General features: G+C 53.4%; 7 protein-coding genes across 7 annotated transcripts; 2 read left to right on the forward strand and 5 right to left on the reverse strand.

The window, feature by feature from the left end:
• Window positions 1–1351: 1351 nt before the first annotated feature.
• Window positions 1352–3322, reverse strand: PHYSODRAFT_325252 (hypothetical protein; the record flags this gene model as incomplete). The annotated part of the gene is made up of 1 exon (XM_009521088.1): window positions 1352–3322. The coding sequence occupies one exon, from the start codon at window positions 3320–3322 to the stop codon at window positions 1352–1354; it is 1971 nt and encodes a 656-aa protein (XP_009519383.1).
• Window positions 3323–3622: 300 nt separating this feature from the next.
• On the reverse strand, window positions 3623–5626 carry PHYSODRAFT_483581 (hypothetical protein; the record flags this gene model as incomplete). Its single annotated transcript, XM_009521089.1, has 1 exon — window positions 3623–5626. One exon carries the CDS (start codon window positions 5624–5626, stop codon window positions 3623–3625), a length of 2004 nt encoding a protein of 667 aa, XP_009519384.1.
• A 425-nt stretch (window positions 5627–6051) lies between these two features.
• On the reverse strand, window positions 6052–6522 carry PHYSODRAFT_480098 (hypothetical protein; the record flags this gene model as incomplete). The annotated part of the gene is made up of 2 exons (XM_009521090.1): window positions 6052–6339; window positions 6361–6522. The coding sequence occupies 2 exons, from the start codon at window positions 6520–6522 to the stop codon at window positions 6052–6054; spliced, it is 450 nt and encodes a 149-aa protein (XP_009519385.1).
• Window positions 6523–9600: 3078 nt separating this feature from the next.
• PHYSODRAFT_253201 (hypothetical protein) lies at window positions 9601–11561 on the reverse strand (the record flags this gene model as incomplete). The annotated part of the gene is made up of 5 exons (XM_009521091.1): window positions 9601–10305; window positions 10332–10436; window positions 10623–11378; window positions 11442–11484; window positions 11548–11561. The coding sequence occupies 5 exons, from the start codon at window positions 11559–11561 to the stop codon at window positions 9601–9603; spliced, it is 1623 nt and encodes a 540-aa protein (XP_009519386.1).
• Window positions 11562–13005: 1444 nt separating this feature from the next.
• PHYSODRAFT_485044 (hypothetical protein) lies at window positions 13006–15015 on the reverse strand (the record flags this gene model as incomplete). Its single annotated transcript, XM_009521092.1, has 1 exon — window positions 13006–15015. The coding sequence occupies one exon, from the start codon at window positions 15013–15015 to the stop codon at window positions 13006–13008; it is 2010 nt and encodes a 669-aa protein (XP_009519387.1).
• A 1952-nt stretch (window positions 15016–16967) lies between these two features.
• PHYSODRAFT_284859 (hypothetical protein) lies at window positions 16968–18477 on the forward strand. Its single transcript, XM_009521093.1, has 3 exons — window positions 16968–17536; window positions 17609–18099; window positions 18156–18477. Exons 1-3 carry the CDS (start codon window positions 16972–16974, stop codon window positions 18369–18371), a joined length of 1272 nt encoding a protein of 423 aa, XP_009519388.1. The 5' UTR covers window positions 16968–16971; the 3' UTR covers window positions 18372–18477.
• On the forward strand, window positions 18470–18682 carry PHYSODRAFT_479701 (hypothetical protein; the record flags this gene model as incomplete). The annotated part of the gene is made up of 1 exon (XM_009521094.1): window positions 18470–18682. The coding sequence occupies one exon, from the start codon at window positions 18470–18472 to the stop codon at window positions 18680–18682; it is 213 nt and encodes a 70-aa protein (XP_009519389.1).
• Between the last annotated feature and the right edge of the window lie 465 nt (window positions 18683–19147).

The raw sequence follows: 19147 nt of genomic DNA on the forward strand, positions 1-19147 counted from the left end.
CTACACCCCAGAGGAACGCCGCCGCGTCTTGGAAGCCTTTCAAAGTGGCGGTGACTGACGCAATATCGCTCGCCACAGGTCGAGTACCTCCTGAGCCAACAACCTTTCCATCGGCACCGCGCGCGTCACGGAGATCACCAACGGCATCAAGACGGCCCCTGACCTTTGGGAAAACAAGTGCGGTTCGTACACCCCGTGCACGTAGCAGGCTATGCTATACGAGGGCTTCGGAGTGAGCCTGTTCGAGTAGGACATCTTCTAACCACCATAAAAGCATGCTCGTGAAGATGCATGTAAAGCAGACAAAGCTACTACTGCGTCCATACCTCTTATTTTCAGGACTGCTGACTAATTGTGTTTCGTATGCATGTAGGTATGACTTCCATACTAAACACAAGTTTAATGGAGAAATCGGGATTTGGTCTTTTACTGAGGACTGTTCCCCGGTGGAACCCTGTGGAGCTTCCTCAACACAAACGCAGAGCTGTTGTCGTGGGCGAGGTGCAAAATCGACATTGCAATCGGAATCGCTCAAGCTTTGGAGTACTTGCACGACCGCCCGCCTCCTCTCATCCATCGCGACCTCAAGTCGAGCAACATGTTGCTGACGGATAAGCTGGAGCCCAAGCTGATCGACTTTGGAGTGAGCCGCGGAATTGCTGATATCACGATGACTGCTGGCGTGGGCACGCCCTACTGGACGGCGCCGGAGATCTTGGAAGGCAAGCGGTATACTGAGCAGGCGGACGTTTATTCGTTCGGCGTGGTGCTGTCCGAGTTGGATACGGGTATTGCCCCCTACAGTGCGGATGAGAGGGAAGGCGGGGGCAGGTTAAATCATTTACAGATCTTGAAAGGGGTCGTGGCCGGCACATTGCGTCCGACGTTCTCGTCCGAGTGCCCTCTGCGAATTCAACGTGTTGAAGCCTGTTTGGCCCATAACCCAGTGAACCGCCCCACAGCACAGCACTTGCTTCGAGAGCTAGAGGGTGACGGCGAAGATTTGATGTATGACCTATGAATTATATTTTTGTAAGTAAAAGATTATAGAGCTGCTTGCACTCACGACCACGGAACCGAAATCCTACTGCAAAGTGTAGCATTAATGTTCTACAAAGCTGAAGGCCATTCAGGCCCTAAAGGGGGTCGTGGCAGACACGTTGCGACCAAGTTTCTCCTCGGACTGTGGATTCAACGTGTGGTTTGATCCTGCATGGCTCGTGATGCGGCGACTGATTGCGGATTATGTTTTGTTCGACCTTGACGGCAACGGCGGCGAGTTGGTGTACTCTCTGTCATGTGAAATTCAGCTGTCTTCTCGGATTAATTATTACTTATCATTATTTTTCGGTTAGCTACTTTCTTCTGCTACATTGTCGGTCGTTTGTAGCAGTTTGACCACTTGAGCTGCAGTGGGCCGCTGATCCGGGTCTTGGTGGCAGCACGCCTCGAAGATATCGCGGATTTGCTGAGGGCAGTCTTTCGATAAAGTTGGGCGCAGCCTTCCGGCCACAACCTCGGCCAGGATCTGGATTGGCTCGAGTTTCTTGCCGTCCGAGGTCAACGTATCTTGGTAGGGAATCATGCCCGTGTCGAGCTCCGACATCACCACTCCGAATGAATAAATATCCGCCTGCTCCGTGTACTTCCTGCCTTCCAGGATCTCGGGCGCGGACCAATACGGCGTGCCGACCCCCGCCGTCATGGAGTTCTCTTGACGCCCTCGACTGACGCCAAAGTCGATGAGTTTGGCCTCGAGTTTTTTCGTTAACAGGACGTTCTTGGACTTGAGGTCTCGGTGGATGAGCGGCGGCGTTCTAGCGTGCAGATACTCGAGCGCGAGTGCGATCCCCGCTGCAATGGGGATTTTATCCTTGGGCAACGATAACAGGTCGAAGTTCTTGCGGAGATACGTCTGTAGATCTCCAGTGGGGAAGTACTCGATCACCATGGCCAAGTTGTTGAGACTGTTCCACGCCACACCGACGAATGCGACGATGTTCGGGTGGATCAAACTCGCGCTGATCTCGATCTCCTGGGCGAACTCCTCCACCTCCTCCGCCAGGTGGGTCTTGTTCTGCAGCAGCCTCTTCACGGCCACCTGCTGGCCGACGATGTCTCCGAGCCACACCTCGCCGTACGCCCCCTTGGAGATCATGCGCTTGAGAACGATGCTCTCGTACGGAATACGCTTCCCGGACAGACGCTCGCTGGAGAGCAGCGCCTTCAGAGTCGCGTTCCCATACTCAGACGATTGCATTGTCGAGTTGTTGACGAACGTCGAGCCTGCGCCGGCAACGTGAAGTGTATAGGGGTCTCGAAGCGAACGGGGGCCTTGAGCTCTGATGTTGCTGCTGGGGCTGGCTACTGTGTCTGGTAGTTGGTTCTCCCGACTCCGCTGTCTTCGTCGCCTCTGGACGAGCACCAGTAGCGCACCGAGGAGCACGACGATGATCGCTCCGATGATGATCGGGACCAGCAGCACCAAGTTGAAGCCTTTGCTCGTCGCTTTGGCTGCGGTCCCGTAGTCCTCGCTGAGCCACCGCGCGACCCAGAGACTGCCTTTGGTCTGCTCCATGTCGTTCTTGATCCCCTCGGTGATGTTTGCAGTCGTGTAGCAGGGCAACACCAAGGACCCGTAGCCGTCGTTCTGGGTGGCCAAGGCGCAGCTATTCCACGACGGCTCGTCCGCCAGCTCCAGCGTGTGCACCGCGAACACGACGTAGCTGTTGCCGTCGCGCTCGTCCTTCCACTCGTGCTTGCGCACCTTGAGCGTCGGCACCTCGGCCGGGTTGCCCCCCGTTACCCACATGGCCGCGTGGATCTCGTCATTGTCCTCGAAATCCTCGACCACGCACCTCGCCACCTTGAGCATCTGCGCCCCGCCGCACCACAAGTTGCTGTAGCTGGTGGTGTTGCCCGGCTGCTCGCAGGCCATCTCCTCGCACCCGGCGGCCTGGAACTGCGGCAGCGGGACTGCGAGGTCCGCCATCGAGTGGCCGTTGAGCGTCCAGATCGGCACCGGTTGGCTGTCCTTGGTGACGCCGAAGCCCGAGTCCCAGAGCAGCGCGCGCTGGGCGATGCCCGGCAGCTTGCTCCAGTCCAGCTTGAGCTCATCGAGGCGAGCTTGGACGGCGGACGGGACGCTGATGTTCTTGAACTGGGCCGCCGAGTCCCCCGCTTTAGCTCGGAAGTACAGCTGCCGAGCCAGGTCCGAGTTGGTCCCGTCGAACGCGAAGTAGCTGTCGTTCGACGGCAGCTTGGCGTCCTGGAAGCGCGAAGAGGACGCCAGACACCGCTGCACGTCGTGATGCAGGAGCATGGCGAAATCCCAAAGTGGCCAGAGGTTTCGTGGCCGTTCAATTGCCACGTGAGACTCTCTATTCTTGGTTGTTAGGATATCAATCCTGAGTTCACGCGAGTTGATGTGCGATTATTGGATTTCTTCTGAACTGATGAGCGCATGCTGCCGCCGGGGTGCCCTGACCTACTACAGGTTTCCATGTATTGGTCCGTGACCTGGAAATTCGAATACGAGTAGAGCTGCTTAAAGTTGGCTCCGTCTGTACAATGGTAACATTGGTTGATATCTATCCTACCTACCCACTCCCCGACCTAACAGTTAGTCGTCTCCTTCCAGCATTCGGCCTACTTGAGCAGCGTTGGGACGTCTCGCTGGGTCCTGCTGGCAGCAAGCCACACCGATACGACGGATGCGTCTAGGACAGTCTTCCGAGAAACTCGGTCGCAGCATCCCGGCCATGACGTCCGCCAGGATCTGAACAGGTTTGGGCTTTTTCCCGTTCGACGTCAGCGCGTCGTGGTACGGGAGTTTAGTCGTGTCGAGCTCCGACAGCACGACCCCGAACGAGTAAATGTCTGCTTGCTCGGTGTACCGGCTGCCTTGCAGAATCTCGGGTGCGGTCCAGTAGGGCGTGCCCACTCCTGCGGTCATGGTGTTGTCCAAGCGTCCGCGACTCACGCCAAAGTCGATGAGTTTGGCCTCCAACAGCCTTGTGAGCATGATATTCTTTGACTTGAGGTCGCGGTGGATGAGTGGAGGCGACCGAGAGTGAAGATACTCCAGTGCGCGGGCGACTCCGACAGCGATGTGGATTTTGTCTCTGGCCCACGACATTAAGTCGCCGTTCTTGGCCAAATACGTCTGAAGATCCCCCAAGGGGAAGAACTCGAGCACCATGAACAAATTGTTGAGCGTATTCCACGCCACGCCTACAAACGACACGATGTTCGGATGAACCAGGGTGGCGTTGAGCTCAATCTCCTTGGCGAACTCCTCAACCTCGTCCGCTAGATGGGTCGTGTTTTGCAGCAGGCGCTTCACGGCAATCTGCTGCTCGTAGAACTCGCAGAGCCAAACCTCCCCGTTGGCGCCTTTCGACAGCGCTCGCTTGAAGAAAATGCTGTCGTAGGGAACGCGCTTTCCCACCAAGAACTCGCTGTGGAGGAGAATTTTCAGCGTGAGATTCGACCCGGCGCTGAGATCTTCTCTGTCGCCGATCGACTTGAACCTGATCGTCTTGTCTCCTCCTCTCGTCGTCGTGTCTTCAATGGTCTGGGCTGTAGATCGTCCTCTGGTAGAGTCGTCTTCATTGGTGAGCTGGGCGTCTGCGCAGTCCCGATAGTAGCCGCGCCCTTGACACACAGGAGACTCCTGTAGCGCACCTTGCTCAGCCTTTGCTTGTCGCCTGCGCTTGAGGAACACACACAGGCCGACCAAGCCAAGAACAACAACAACTCCGGCCACGATCGGTACCAGGAGCATGAAGTTGAACTTGCTGCTACTTTGGTCACTGGAAGCCGTCCCTGCAGTCGCCGAGTAATCCTCCCGAAGCCATCGCGACACCCACGCGCTGCCCTGCACTTCTTGCTTCGAGTCGTCGATGAAGTTGGAGATGTTGGCTGTGTTGTGGCACGGCACCACCAACGACCCGTAGCCGTCGTTCTGGTCAGCCCTAGCACACGCGTTCCACGCCGGCTCGGCGTCCAGGTCAACGCTATGAATAGCGAACACGACGTACGAGTTGTGGTCGAGGCTGTCGTTCCAGGCGTGTTTGTAGATTCGCGGGGTCGGGACCACCGTCGGATTGCCGCCAGTCACCCACATGGCCAGATGAATCTCGACGGTTTGAACGAAGTCCTCCACGACGCACCTAGCAGCTTTGAGCATGTCCGCCCCAGTGCACTGTTGGTTGCTCAAACTGGTGCCACCATTGGGCTCTGGACACACGTGTTCGGTGCAGTTCACGCCCAGGAACTCGTCCACTGGGACGGCCAAGTCCGCCATGGAATGCCCTCCCAGCGTCCAAATCTTCACAGGTTCGTCGTCCGGAGTTAATCCGTAGCCGGAATCCCACAGCAGGGCGCGCTGAGCGATGCCCGGTAGCTTCTCCCAGTCGAGCTGCAGCTCATCGAGCCGAGTCTGGAGACTCGATGGAACGTTGAAGCCCTCAAACGGCGAGGCCGCGGCGCCAGCTTTGGCGCGATAGTACAGTTGACGCGCGATGTCCGAGTTGGTCCCGTCGAAGTCGAAGGAGGAACCGCTCGCAGGCAGCTCCGCGCTGTCGTACGACGCCGAAGAAGACGCGAGACGCCGCCCCTCCATCGGCACGTCGATGCGAGGGGAAAGCCGCAGAACTAGAAATGGGGGTTATCTTGAGGCTTGGCTGCCGTTGGGCTGGGTTCCCCACGTTTTGCGGCCAGAGCTTCTTCCGCGTTTTCCCTATGTTACCAGTTGAGTTGCCACTTGAGCCCTTCGTGCTGAGCATTTTCGAAACGCTTTTGGCCCTTGTCTGTACGGGGCGTAATTATTATGTGTTGCTAATCTACTGACGCATCTGTTGCAAGCAAATCAACGGAAAACCTGTTGCCCGTGTCGGGTTATCTGTTGCGGGTGTAGGGCTAAGCAACAGGTTTTCCGCGATGAAAATGCGCAACAGATAACAAGTAGAGTGTAGTCAGTATATGTGTTGTATCCATGAATGCTAATCGAAATGCAATTTGAGGCTGTGACGGCAACAGAGTAGATGCCTAAATATTTCGCTGCTCGTGTGCACGTATCAGTCCGGGCACCAAGTCGTCTACTTGGTAGTATTGCACGTCGCCGTGAACGAAGGCCACGCTCCACTCGAAAACCCCGTCTTCCTCCGACAGTCGAACACCGCCAACTGTACCAATACGATCTTCGCGAAAAGTAGAAGCTTGGCCTTCCTTTTGAACGTCAACTTGTGTAATGAAAGCCCACTGCAAAGGAGTGTAAGGCTCTTTGGTAAGAAGGGCTTCAAGCCGATCGGGATCCCAAAAGTTGGTAGATGCCGGCTCTTGTTGACGGGCTCAAACCGGTGCTCGAGGTCGGCCTGGAGACCTCCGTGCTTGGATAACTTCTGTTGCAAGCTCCAAATCTAGCTTTTTCAGCAGTTTGAGGGAGGCAATCACATGCGAGCAGACCCAGCCAGAGTGCATGTAACTCTTACAGGTGCATCGGAGTGTATCTCGAACCATTTCAATCTTTTCAGGTGCCATCGTAAGATATTAGACTCAGGAACATGAATCTTACGTCGGATAAAGGCCAAGTAGGGCGAAGTTGAAACTCTGGCATCGCTCGTGCGCGCTCGACGTTGACCGACACCTGTTGCAATGAAAGAAACTTCGTCCAAATGTCAAAGATGGGCGCAGTCTTCCTGTACTACCTTCTAGCGACGAAACAAAGCTGTATATAATCATCAATTAGCATAATGAACCTGGTAGAAAGTAAACGCAATATTTAAACGTACGTTTTCGAGCGCGTGGTAGTGACCGTAGACCCAGCCAAGTTCTTCGAACGCACAATGGCGTTACCACTGTTGAATACGATTCGAACGGGAATGCCACGTTGGCCGGGCTCCGTTACTTCACGATGACTTTCTGGCAACGTCAGTAACAACTTGGCCTTAGAGACTGCATCCTTCGGCAAAGGGCCTGTGCAAGTGTAATTTAGCAGCACGCGTTAGTATAATGTCACAATTCAAAGCATGTAATTTACTCACATTCGCAGAAATGACCCTGCGGGCCGTCCGATAACGTATCCGAACCAAGAATTAAGAGTCTGGGCAGAGCAGAGTTTAATACGTGAATCGTCGGGGCCTTCTCAAAGGCTGTGATCACCTCTCTTATCACTTTGTGGTGGCTCTCAATGGCCTGCTGTGTTGGCAAGACTCCTGGTATCGGACTGCTGTTTACGCTCCACCGCTCCCATCGCGATGTGAGCTAAACATCTTCTAGCCACTCCGCATACGCGGTCTCTCCTTTTAACTTCCACCACCGCACAACGCACTTCGAGAGATTGCGAAATTGATTTAGGGAGCGCGTTTCGCGAAGCCACTTCAGCTGAGGAAGTGCGTACTTCTTGTAGAAGCTTTTGTCGACTAGCTTTGAGCGCTGCTTTCTGGCCTGCCCCAGAAGATGTTCCCAACAGGACAAAATGATCACTTCCGGCCAGACGGTCTCCAGCGCACGAGCTATAGCACTGCAGTGATCGATACTGCAGCAAGCTAAATTCACGTCAACGTCAAGAAACATGCGTCCGTATTTAATGAGCGCACCGAACATTTGCTCGTATGCAAAAGTGCACTCCGACCGGACAAACATGTACAGCCAGGGCCTAAATCGCTGAACATGGTGAGTTGTCTCCCATTCAACAGAGATCCTACCGCAATCCACCAACGTCCAGTTGCCACAATGGAATTCGGTATGTGCCGTCCGTCGACATCGCAAGACTGCCTCTCGGAGAGGTTGTCGCTTTTGCCACGTTACGAAATAGCGCTCGCGAGGTCATGATTAAGCCGAGCGAAGCTTTCGTTTTTCCGTTGTCGTCAAAATTGTGCTGGAAGCGCTCGAGCACGAGCAACTCGTTCATCTTTGCGAAGTCTGACTCGTCGGCAGAGTCGAAAACTTCACGGGTTTGACACAATCGCGAGTGTGCCCAGATGTCAATTGTGTTGAAGTCGTCAATATCCCAGCCTTCCTCCATATTTTTCTTGATAGTCGCTTTTCTATTCTCGATCTTACGAACCTCAGGCACCAAATTCAAAAGGTCAGGATCGCGTCGATATTTGTGAAACAACATATTACGTACTCGACTTGCTCCCATACCTAACTCCAATAGTGAGTCAATTTCAGACTTGTGAACAGCTGCAATACCATGCCGCGTGCGCGAGACAGAAGCATCACCGTGCTCGCCCTTCTGCAACAACTCGTATCGAACTAAGTTAGCTCCAAGTTTCCGCTCAACAATTTTGAGGCGGCAGGGGCACATAGCATGCGAGCGACATGTGAACTCAGTCCCAGTGACATTTTTGGAGGTGTACCGAGTTTTGTAGGTGTGTTCAAACTCGTTGTGCTGCTGTAGTGCCACGGTCGCCTCCTGTAGCGAATCGTAGAATCCCACCGACACATACTTCGCTACGGTAGCCTCCACCAACTCTAAAGCACCGCGATCTACACCCACGTTGATCTCAACTTCGTCGTCGTCCCAAAATCTAGCTGCTGGCAAATCGAGTCCAGTTGCTCATCCTCATCAGCGCTGTCACCAACGTTGTCCTCCACGGAGCGTGCGTTCCCCGTTGTAGCTGAGCTAGTGCAAGGCACGGCCGCGGAAGCGCTACCTTCCATGATGCCTCAGGCTGGAAAGTGAGACCTGGAGAAGACAACAGATTTGTAACCACTGGACTACTGCGCATCTAAATATACACACAAAAATAAATTCCGATATGACTCGACGTATGAAGGGCATCACGTTGATAATGTAGTATCAGCATATCTTGGCCATAGAAATATACTACAACGCAAACACTCCGGCTGTCATTCGACTACATGGGGTAGTGCGATGTGACAGATAATCCAGGAGGCTCATTCATAGTATCTGTTGCGCATTTTCATCACGGAAAACCTGTTGCTTAGCTCCCCTACACCCGCAACAGATAACCCGACACAGGCAACAGGTTTTCCGTTGATTTGCTTACAACAGATGCGTCAGTAGATTAGCAACAGATAATAATATTCTCCCTGTCTGTACAGATTTCGCTCTCTCTCTGTATGTATGAAGATGAACCTGCAACTTTTGGTTCTTGGGGTCGATGTGTTGCTCAACTTCGGTGCGTGCATTAGTTCACGCTTCACGTGAACTTCGGACACTCGAAGGTCTCAGCTCTCCAACTGTAGAAGGCAAATTACTATAATAGTGTGGTGTTTTAGGTTCCGACACCATAACAGTTAGCTGTAGTGTCGAATGATACAGAAACTATGAGTTCAGAAGTTGTGTTTTTGTGACTTTGGGAGTAAGTGCATTTCTCGTCCGAAGCGCTTCACAACTTGTAGCATAGTAGAGGTTCACGCAACTTGGACATTTATTGACATCACGCGTCAAAGCAAAGTATTCCCAATATGGCCTCAATGCCAGCAATACGCCCTCTAATCCGCCCGTTCCAGCACTTTCACCACTTGAGTTGCCGTCAGGCGTTGGATCGGATCGTGCTGACAACAGGCCAAACCGATGCGTCGAATTCGCCCAGGGCAGGCCTCCGAGAAACGCGGGCGCAGCACTCATGCGATCACATCTGACAGTATATGGAACGGCTTCGGCTTCTTCCCGTCCGGCGTCAACGCGTCGTGGTACGGCAGTTTGCCAGTGTCAAGCTCCGATAACACCACGCCGAACGAGTAGATGTCCGTCTGCTCCGTGTATCTCTTTTCTTCGAGGATTTCAGGAGCAGACCAGTACGGGGTGCCGACACCGGCCGTCATGGAGTGCTCATGCCGTCCACGACTTACGCCAAAGTCGATGAGCTTCGGTTCCAGCTTGCGCGTCAGCATGATATTCTTCGACTTGAGGTCGCGGTGGATCAGCGGTGGAGATTGCGAGTGAAGATACCGAACAGCACGAGCGACACCGACCGCGATACCGAGTTTGTCTTGAGCCCACGTGAGCAAATCCTCGTTCTTGACTAAATAGGCTAGGAGATCCCCTGCTGGGAAATACTCCAGCACCATCACCAAGTTGTTGAGAGTGTTCCAAGCCACGCCGATGAACGTGACGTTATTGGGGTGCACCAAGTTGGCACTCAGCTCGATCTCTATCGAGAACTCCTCTACGTCTTCCGCGCGGTTGTCTCTGGCCTGCAGCAACCGCTTGATAGCGACTTGCCGGCCAGAGTATTCGCCAACCCACACTTCTCCGTTGACCCCCTTGGAAATTGCTCGATCAAATCGAATATTTTCGAACGGGATCCGCTTCTCGACAAGGTGTTCCTGCACAGGAGCGTCTTTAGCGTGACGTTGGACTCGGAGCTGAAGTCCCGTTCGAAGGTCGAGTTCCTCTTGAGAGCTTCTTCCGCCAGTCTGCGAGAAGCAGTCTCCGTGTCATCGACGGTCGCCTGTGACTGTCCAAAGCGTACTTGGGTAGAGCATCTACTGCTACTTCCGTGCACCTGCTTGGAGTCATGAAACTCTTGATAGGCGACGCTCGGGCTGATTGGGTTTTCTTCCGCAGGGCTGTCACTCTTCCTTTGCTTCCGTCGCCACAAGAGGAATGTAACGAGTCCAATGTGGGCGAGGACAATTATGACCCCGGCGATGATTGGGATGAGCAGCACCAGGATGATCGTGTTGCCACCGTTGCTGCTGGATGCATCGCTTGCCTGCGTGCCGTAGGCCTCCACCAGCCACCGAGAGACCCAGTCACTGCCCTCAACTTCCTGCATTTGGGTCTTGGCTTCCTCGGACATTTTGCCAACTGAAAGACACGGCAGAGTACGAGAGCCGAATCCCTTGTTCTGCTCCTTCGTGGTGCACTCCCCGTACGCCGCCTCGTCGTCTTTACCAACGGTGTGGATCGCAGCGACGTCGTAGGAGATGTTGCTTCCGCCATCTTTCCAGATGTGCCTCATAATGAGCGAAGTTGGCACCACCTCAGGGTTGCCGCCCGTCTTCCACATCGCCGAGCGCGTGTCACTCTTGTCGATAAAGTCCTCCACAGCACACCTCGCAGCGTTGACCATCTGCTCTCCGTTGCAGAAGAGGTTGCTCAGACTCGTCGTGTTATCAGTCTGCGTGCAGTTGATTTCGACGCACCCGACGGCCTGGAACTCAACCAACGGGACAGCCAGGTCGACCATGGACCATCCACCGAGGGGCCAGATCTGGATCACTTCATTCGTAGGCGACAACGCGAAGCCCGAATCCCACAACAAGGCGCGCTGATCGATGCCAGGTAGATCGCCCCACACGAGTTGAAGGTCATCGAGCCGTTGCTGAAGACGAAGCGGTAGCTGGAGGCTGCTGAACGGGCGAGCTGTATCCCCCGCCTTGGCGCGGAAGTAAAGCTGCCGGGCGAGATCCGAGTTGGTTCAGTAAGCGATCTGCCCTTCTGCAGCTACCGTCCGCACCTTGTCCGAGTCCGCGGCTCTGCAGCGCCGGGGTCCTCGGCGGCTAGCAACGCCAATTCGTCACCTATACAAATATACACCGCTCCACGCGATATCCAACACGCACAACGCCTTGTACATCGCCAATCCCAGGTGCTCGCACGTGATCCTCGACCCCTCCGCTTCTTATCGGGTCCAGGTAGGCGATAGCTGACTGGAGCTGTCCCTCTGTGAACTGTGCCCACGTGCGCGCACAACTCGCGGGTTCTCCCTTCCGGCGGATGTGTCCGCGGGGTACTGGTCGTCGATGGACGCACGTGTGCACTGTGACTCTGTGTGCACTGTGACTCTGTGTGCACGCTGCTCGTCACCTCGGACCGGGCTCTTCACTTCGACTGCACTTTGACCTTAGTCGACTTGCTACGACCAACTGCTTCGTGTATTGACGTTACACTCTGCTTGGCTCTACTGTATGGGTTGATCTGTACCCTACAGCGCTATTTCGATACTGACTACACTTTTACTGCCATCACTTGGTGGCGTGGGCGCCATGGGTGCCGGCCAACGGCTTCTGACCAGCACACCTTGGTCAATCGTCGGTCTTGGTCGTTGCCTTGGGTGAGGTGGCACGTCGGCGAGTTTCCAGCGTTGCCTCGCTCACCCCTTCGTTCTTCCACGCCCCTTGTGTGCTATCCTCGATGTCATGCTCTTCGACTCTTCCTCCGCTTGTTCACCCCGTCGCCGCCGCCGTCTTGACTGCTGCTCGCTATCTTTCGCCGCCGCTTCGGATATCTTTACCAGTACTTGCGTACCCTCCTTGCGTCGTCCGTCCTCGATCCTGTTCCTGTTGTAGTCCTTGCTGCTGGGTCGTCTCTCCTTGAAGCTCTGTTGGTCCTTGGAAGCATCCTGGCACTCAGAGCCTTGGCTACACTTGCTGCGTGTCGCTCGTTGCACTTTGACGATGGTCATCACGTACACTAGCTGCTTCGTGCACGTGACTGGTACTCGCTAATAGCCTTCTCAGCGCAGCCTTCTCAGCAACAGATGCCACTTTGCGCCACTAGAAATCGACTCGGTACTTACTGTTCCGTCAAAGGCAAAGAAGGCTTCATGCGATGGCAGCGGCGCCACTTTCAGGTATCGCGAACGTGCCCCACTGTCGAGAGTCATTCGTAGCTGCTCGGTGTCTTCAGGTAAATGGCCACGAGGAAGGAGAAACCGAACGTATGAGGCTTGAGACGGAGTGACAGCGGTAGCGGTGGTGCCAATGGTAAGTGAATCAAACAGTTGATCGCAATAGGGCCCGGCCGGATGTCCGCGGGGTGGTAAAGTGGTGAATTGGGTGTTGCTCAGCCTGGACTTGTCGTGGTGTATGAACGTTCGGCAGGTGAGAGATTGCCATTGGAGAAGCAGCTGGGCGATTTTTTGCTGAAGAAGAAGACCCCTAGATAATACTTTATCATTCGTTCCTCCTGCTAAGTTATGGATATGGTTCCACCCTGTTCGAACGAATCGAATGGGCTAATCGTTGCAAAAGTTGCGTCTAGAGCCGATCTCATAGACGAGTAGCTTTTAATTAACGCTCTCAATCTCCCCCTTCCAGCATCACGACTACTTGAGCAGCAGTGGGGCGTCTTGCTGGGTCTTGTTGGCAGCACGCGACACCAATGCGACGAATTCGTCGCGGGCAGCTCTCCGAAAAGCTCGGACGCAGCGTGCCCGCCATCACGTCCGCCAAGATCTGGAACGGCTTGGGTTTCTGTCCGTCCTGAGTCAACGCGTCGTGGTACGGAAGCTTGCAGGTATCGAGCTCCGAGAGCACCACCCCAAACGAGTAGATGTCTGCCTGCTCGGTATATCGCCTTCCCTCCAGGATTTCGGGGGCCGTCCAGTACGGGGTGCCGACACCGGCCGTCATGGAGTACTCTTCTCGCCCGCGACTCACGCCAAAGTCGATGAGTTTGGGCTCGAGCTTCCGTGTCAGCAAAATGTTCTTTGATTTGAGGTCCCGGTGGATCAGAGGCGGCTCGCGGGCGTGGAGATACGCCAGTGCACGACCGACCCCAATCGCCACGTCAATCTTGTCCTTGGCCCACGTGAGCAAGTCAGCGTTCTTGGCCAGATATCCCTGGAGATCTCCCAAGGGGAAGAACTCGAGCACCATCACCAAGTTGTTCAGGCTGTTCCACGCTACACCCACGAAAGCGACGATGTTTGGGTGCACCAAGCTGGCGCTTAGCTCGATTTCTTTCGCAAACTCCTCCACATCTTCCGCTCGATTCTTTTTGCTCTGAAATAGGCGCTTGATCGCGACCTGTTGACCTTGGAGTTCGCCGACCCACACCTCTCCATAGGCTCCCTTCGAGAGCGCTCGCTCGAAGCGGATGGCCTCGTAGGGAATGCGCTTCCCTACTAAATACTCGCTGCCCAAAAGCGTTTTGAGCGTGCCGTTCGACTCGGAGCTCAGATTCTCGCCCAAAGTAGACGTGCGCCTTAGTCCGTTCCACGTGTTGGCACTTGAAGACGTATCTGTGTTTTGAATAGTCTCGTTCGTGGGGCGTCCACGGGCGTTGTTGTAGTCTGCAGGGGTGTCCATATTGTTGCCGTGGTACAAGCTGTTGGGGGAGCCAAGGTTTTCGTTCGGAGAGTTGTTCGAAGCATTTTTACTTCGCCGATGCCTGATGAATACGACGAGGCCGACGAGGCCAACGACGATCACCGTACCGGCAACGATGGGCACGAGGAACAGCATGTTGAACCCGTTTTTGCTGTCGGTTGATGATGTTGATGCGCCTGAATAGTCCTCCACGAGCCATCGAGACACCCACGGAGTGCCCTGTACTTCCTCCATGGCACTACGCACGTCATCCGACACCTTCAAGGACGAATAGCAGGACAACACGAGCGATCCGTACCCGTCATTTTCGTCTTTACTTGGACACACGCCGTACGCTGGCTCGTCATTCTTGTCCACCGTGTGAACAGCGAGTACAGTGTACGGGATCTTGGTCGAGTCCTCTTCCCACTCGTGCTTCCTGACCCGCGGAACCGGGATCGACTTTGGGTTTCCGCCGGTGATCCACATAGCGCCGTGGATTCCCACGGGATCTGTGAAGTCGTCCATGACGCATCGCGCGGCGTTGAGCATTTGCTCGCCGTTGCAGTACAGGTTGCTGTAGCTTGTGGTGTTGTCTGGCTGCGTGCAGTTCATCTCGGTACACCCAACGTCTTGAAACTGCACCAACGGAATGGCAAGGTCCGCCATGGAGTGGCCTCCTAGCGTCCACATCTGCACCGGTTTGCTGTCCAGTGTGATGCCAAATCCCGTATCCCACAGCAGCGCAAGCTGAGCGTTGCCCGACAGACCGTCCCAGCCAATGTTGAGGTCGTTGAGCCGTTGTTGGATCTTGTCGGGCACTTGGAAGTTCGTGAAGGGCTTTGCAGAGTCGCCAGCTTTCGCGCGCAGGTACAACTGCCTCGCGAGGTCCGAATTCGTCCCGTCGAATTGAAAGTAGGTGGAGTTCGACGGCAGCACCGCGTTCGTGTACGAGGCAGACGACTCGAGGTGGCGTCTGGAGTCCACCTTCGTCTTCATGGCAGTCGAAGGTTTCTAGGAGAATCGACGGTGTCTATAACGGAGGAGGAGAAAGGCACAATGAGCGATGTCCGAGCTAGCTGTACTCAATTTGGCCCATCGCGGTGCATGGGATAGTGTGGGCTCCTCTTCGCATGGCTTGGCATCAGCGTCAAATAATCGGCGGACGTTTGCTGCTATCCGTTGTCCTCTATAGTTAGCCCTTCGGAGGTGATCTGCTAGTTCATTAGCCACCCCGTTCCTTCGTAGATCTGCAGGAAGCACTTGGGTCATGAAATTGAAATCTATCCGCCGCTCAGGTTTCCCCCAAATGAGATTAGAGTGAAGTCCTTACTGACAATCGCTTGCAATATCATATTGTCGAAATGTCCACGCAAACACCACTATTCAAAGACTATGACTTTTAGGTTTTCAAACAACAGTTTCTTTAATCTATGAGATAGTTTTCTAAACAATTCCCTTGAGCATCTTCACAACTTGAGGCGCCGTTGGGCGCTGCACTGGGTCAATTTGACAGCATGCCGCGCTGATCTGGCGAATTCGCTGACGGCATTCGTCCGAGAAGCTAGGGCGTAGGATTCTCGACATCGCGTTTGCCCAGATCTGGAAGCGGTTTTTCTCTCCAGTCGTCGGTGCCTCATTGATGGCCATACCCCTGTCAAGTGCCGATAGCACCGCGCCGAACGAGTAAATGTCTGCCTGTTCTGAGTATCTCTTGCCTTCGACAACTTCCGTCTTGGTGGCCCCCGCCTCTAAATGCTCCTGTGGGCTGCGACTCAAGCCAAATCCGACAAGTTTAGCTTTCAAAGCCTTCGTGAGAAGGACATTCCGCGACCGAATTCCGCGATGGAGAAGCGGTGGGGATCATGAATGCAGGTACTCCACAGCGAGCCCGATCCCAATAGCGATTCGAAGAACGTCCTTGGCTAAGAGTGACGCGGTGTTCTTGGCCAAATATGCTTGCAGGTTTCCTGTGGGGCGGTAACTTAACTTGTATATCGTCAGCAAAGTTTCTCGCTCAAATCTAGAAAATGGTCGCCTTGATCGGCATGCTCGCAGTAATTCCACTGCTTCTTCGGCGCCGGTCATTTGCAAGCGCTTACTCGGCACATTTGTTCCAGCACGTGTGCAAACAGCAGCCAGCTGCAGTCTTGCGCTGATCGTCTCAGTCTCGAACGTTTTCAGTCGGCGGTGAATATCGTAGCACGCAACATCCACATGGGTATCCGCTTGAGTAGAAGTACTGATAACCACCATACCTTTTTCTTCAACGGGACCAACCGGAAGAAGTATGCGGTATACCGCCCTCGACGTGTCGGATATGTCTTTCAGCTCCAGTACCAAGTACTGACTAAAGCGGGGCAAGAAATCATCGAGCTGCTGGCGCGTTGACAAAACGTATCCTTTGTGCTCCTCCGACTCGAACTGTGCGTTATCGTTGGCGCTGAATGTCAACTTGAAACGCGGTAGCTCAATCTTCATAACCCCTTGAGAAGACTTGAGCGGGTGAAGAAATGCTTCACTCTCGAAAGTAGTGGGTCACGGAACATTACGCCGGCAGTTTTTTTCCTTACCGTAATTTACCACCGAGAACATTCCTGAAACCTTCTTTCGGGACAGCAGCGATTTCAACGACGACCCCTCTCGACCACTTGAGAGCGAGAGCCACGTCTTTTCGATATGAGGGTAGTTTTAGAACCTCTAAACCGGTCAGATCTAATAGACGTTGATTTGACGACGCCCACTTTATAGCGAGAGCCACGTCTTTTGGACCTTAGGGCGTTTCGGGACCGCTCGTTCAAACCACATTGATAAAACCAATAGAACATTACGCCGGCAGATTTTACTAGTAGTTCGGACCAGCGCGACGTGGCGTCTCATCATTGGTTGAAAATCTATGTCACACACCTTCATGTTCGCTTAAGTACGCCAGAAATTCTGCCGGCTCGAGGAAAGATGGTGAAGCTCTTCTGTGCGATCGTTGGTGCGGCGGGCAGTGCGTTCGAGGTGGATATCGACGAGGGTGCATCGGTTTCCGCGTTGAAGAAGGCGATCAAGGCGGAGAGCGACGGGTTGATCAGAGCTGAAGATCCTTGGACGAAGCTGCAGCTCTTCCTGGCGAAGACGGAGGGCGGCGCGTGGCTCGTGTCCGACTCAGAAGATGTGAAGAAGCTGAAGAAGGGCGAGAAGACTGTCGCAGTTGAGGCTTTAACAAGCGAAGAGAAGGAGCTACAGGGGGAGTCTGGCCTGCAGAAAGTGTTGAAGGGCATGCAGAAGCCATCAACGGACCAGATTCACGTGCTGGTGGTGGTTCCGGAGCAAGAACACGCACAAACTGGATTGTGGCTTGTCACTGGATCCGTTGACAACGCGCTGAACACGAAAGGGATTCGCTGCAAACTGTACTGGATGGCGACGTTACGCATTGGATACTACGATCCTACGCGCTGCATCGGCAACAAGAATGTCGCGTTTTGGTATGAAGACAAGAAATTGTGTTTTCATGTTTTATTCGAGACAAGTACGTGCTTCTATATGCTGTCGCTGCATCGTAATACTGCTTCATTGAGGACTAACTCTGTTTCTTTTATAGAAGATGCTGCTTTGCTGTTCGAAACTGACTTAAGGACTGGGCCACAAACGCTGGGCTCTCCGTTAACTAACCAGGTTGTTGAGACGCGTGTTGCACCAGCTAACGCTGTGTCTACTGATCTCCAGCGCGTCTTCTACTGCGACTACGTTCCAGACGATTCGGAATCTCCTCAAAACACAGTTTCATCGATATCGTTGACTACAAGCGTTTCGAATCTGGACTCATCGACTGACGAGTTTCGTTTTCAGCGGATTGAGGACGAGAAGTTCTTCCTACCGTACGGCAAGGCAGAAAGCTACCATTTGGTGTCGAGAAAGCAAAGCAGAGACCACAAACGGGAATTCGCCAAGTACGATCGCGACTCAAACAACAGGCTTGCGCTTTCTCGCGAAATGCATGGTTGGTTCGACGGTATGAGCATTGAGGTTCCCATCGTCAACATGCTACCCGGATCTGTTGAAGAGAATCAATCCATTGGCAACAGACGCAAGGTACTGTGTGAGCGCGTAGTTCTGGTGTGTGTAAGTTTACTGACATTTGCGTGTAGGTCGAGGTCTTCGTGAAGGTTCTGGATGCTCAGTGCACAGATCGCGTTTTCAGTCGTTTGAAAGGAGGATCAACCACGACGGACGATCCGCTCATGATGAAGACGTTTGTTCACGTGGAGGATCCAGAAACATTTTGTTTGTGCATGAGGTGGAAGCACGACGATAATGCGGAGCGTTGGAGAAGCTTTTGGGATATGACTCCTGCGGTCGATTGAATGGAATAATGTGGCTCCCGAGTTAAATACTTCGAAGTAGTATTTGATTTCTTGACATACTTTGATCCTGATAAATATAAAGTTAGTAATATACAAAGATGGCGTACTCTCCTGAGCAATACCAAGCTAGCAAGGAACGAATCAAAGCAGCGCAGAAGCGCTACTACCAGCGCACACGCGAAGCCCGTTTATCTTATCAAAAAGACAACGATGACAAGAACAGAGACCAGATTCGAGCTCGCATGCGTAAACCCAAAACCGAACTTATTGATGGTGAAGTCGAACTTAATAATGAAACCGAACTTAATTAATTAATTAATTTTTTTCTCAAAAAGTCAATCCCAATATAGTCAAAGACAATGGCTTAAAACCTCCAAAAAGGTAAAAGCCAAATATTTGAATTAATTAATTTCAGAATATTTTGTAAATGACTAAGATATAAAGTCGATCCTGATACAAGGTCAAATAATTATAAAGTCATATCTACGGAGAATAATATAGTTAAGCATATATAGGCAACATGTTTGCATACGAACTCGAAGGATTAAAGAGATTAAATATTCAACCCATTCGATGGGGTAGTAGCAACCGTATTAAGGTACGTGGCAAGACGGGGTGCATGGTATACATTAGCAACATTTCCCACCCCACCAACCAAAAATTGGTAGCAAAGCAGTACCAGATCAGTCTAGGCAAGCTCCAAAAGAAGGTGGCTGCTGATTTCAAGGAAGACAGTAAGTACCGCTTCTACCAAGGTAAGGACATGGAGTCGCACC

This window comes from Phytophthora sojae (genome assembly GCF_000149755.1).
Source record: "Phytophthora sojae unplaced genomic scaffold PHYSOscaffold_2, whole genome shotgun sequence".
NCBI lineage: Eukaryota > Oomycota > Peronosporomycetes > Peronosporales > Peronosporaceae > Phytophthora > Phytophthora sojae.

Bases quoted from the DNA above. Each gene is read 5' to 3' on its own strand.
- PHYSODRAFT_284859 (XM_009521093.1), top strand. From the start codon at position 16,972: ATGGTGAAGCTCTTCTGTGCGATCGTTGGTGCGGCGGGCAGTGCGTTC. The intron at 17,537-17,608 runs GTACGTGCTTCT...TTTCTTTTATAG, and splicing joins TCATGTTTTATTCGAGACAA to AAGATGCTGCTTTGCTGTTC. The intron at 18,100-18,155 runs GTACTGTGTGAG...ATTTGCGTGTAG, and splicing joins CCATTGGCAACAGACGCAAG to GTCGAGGTCTTCGTGAAGGT.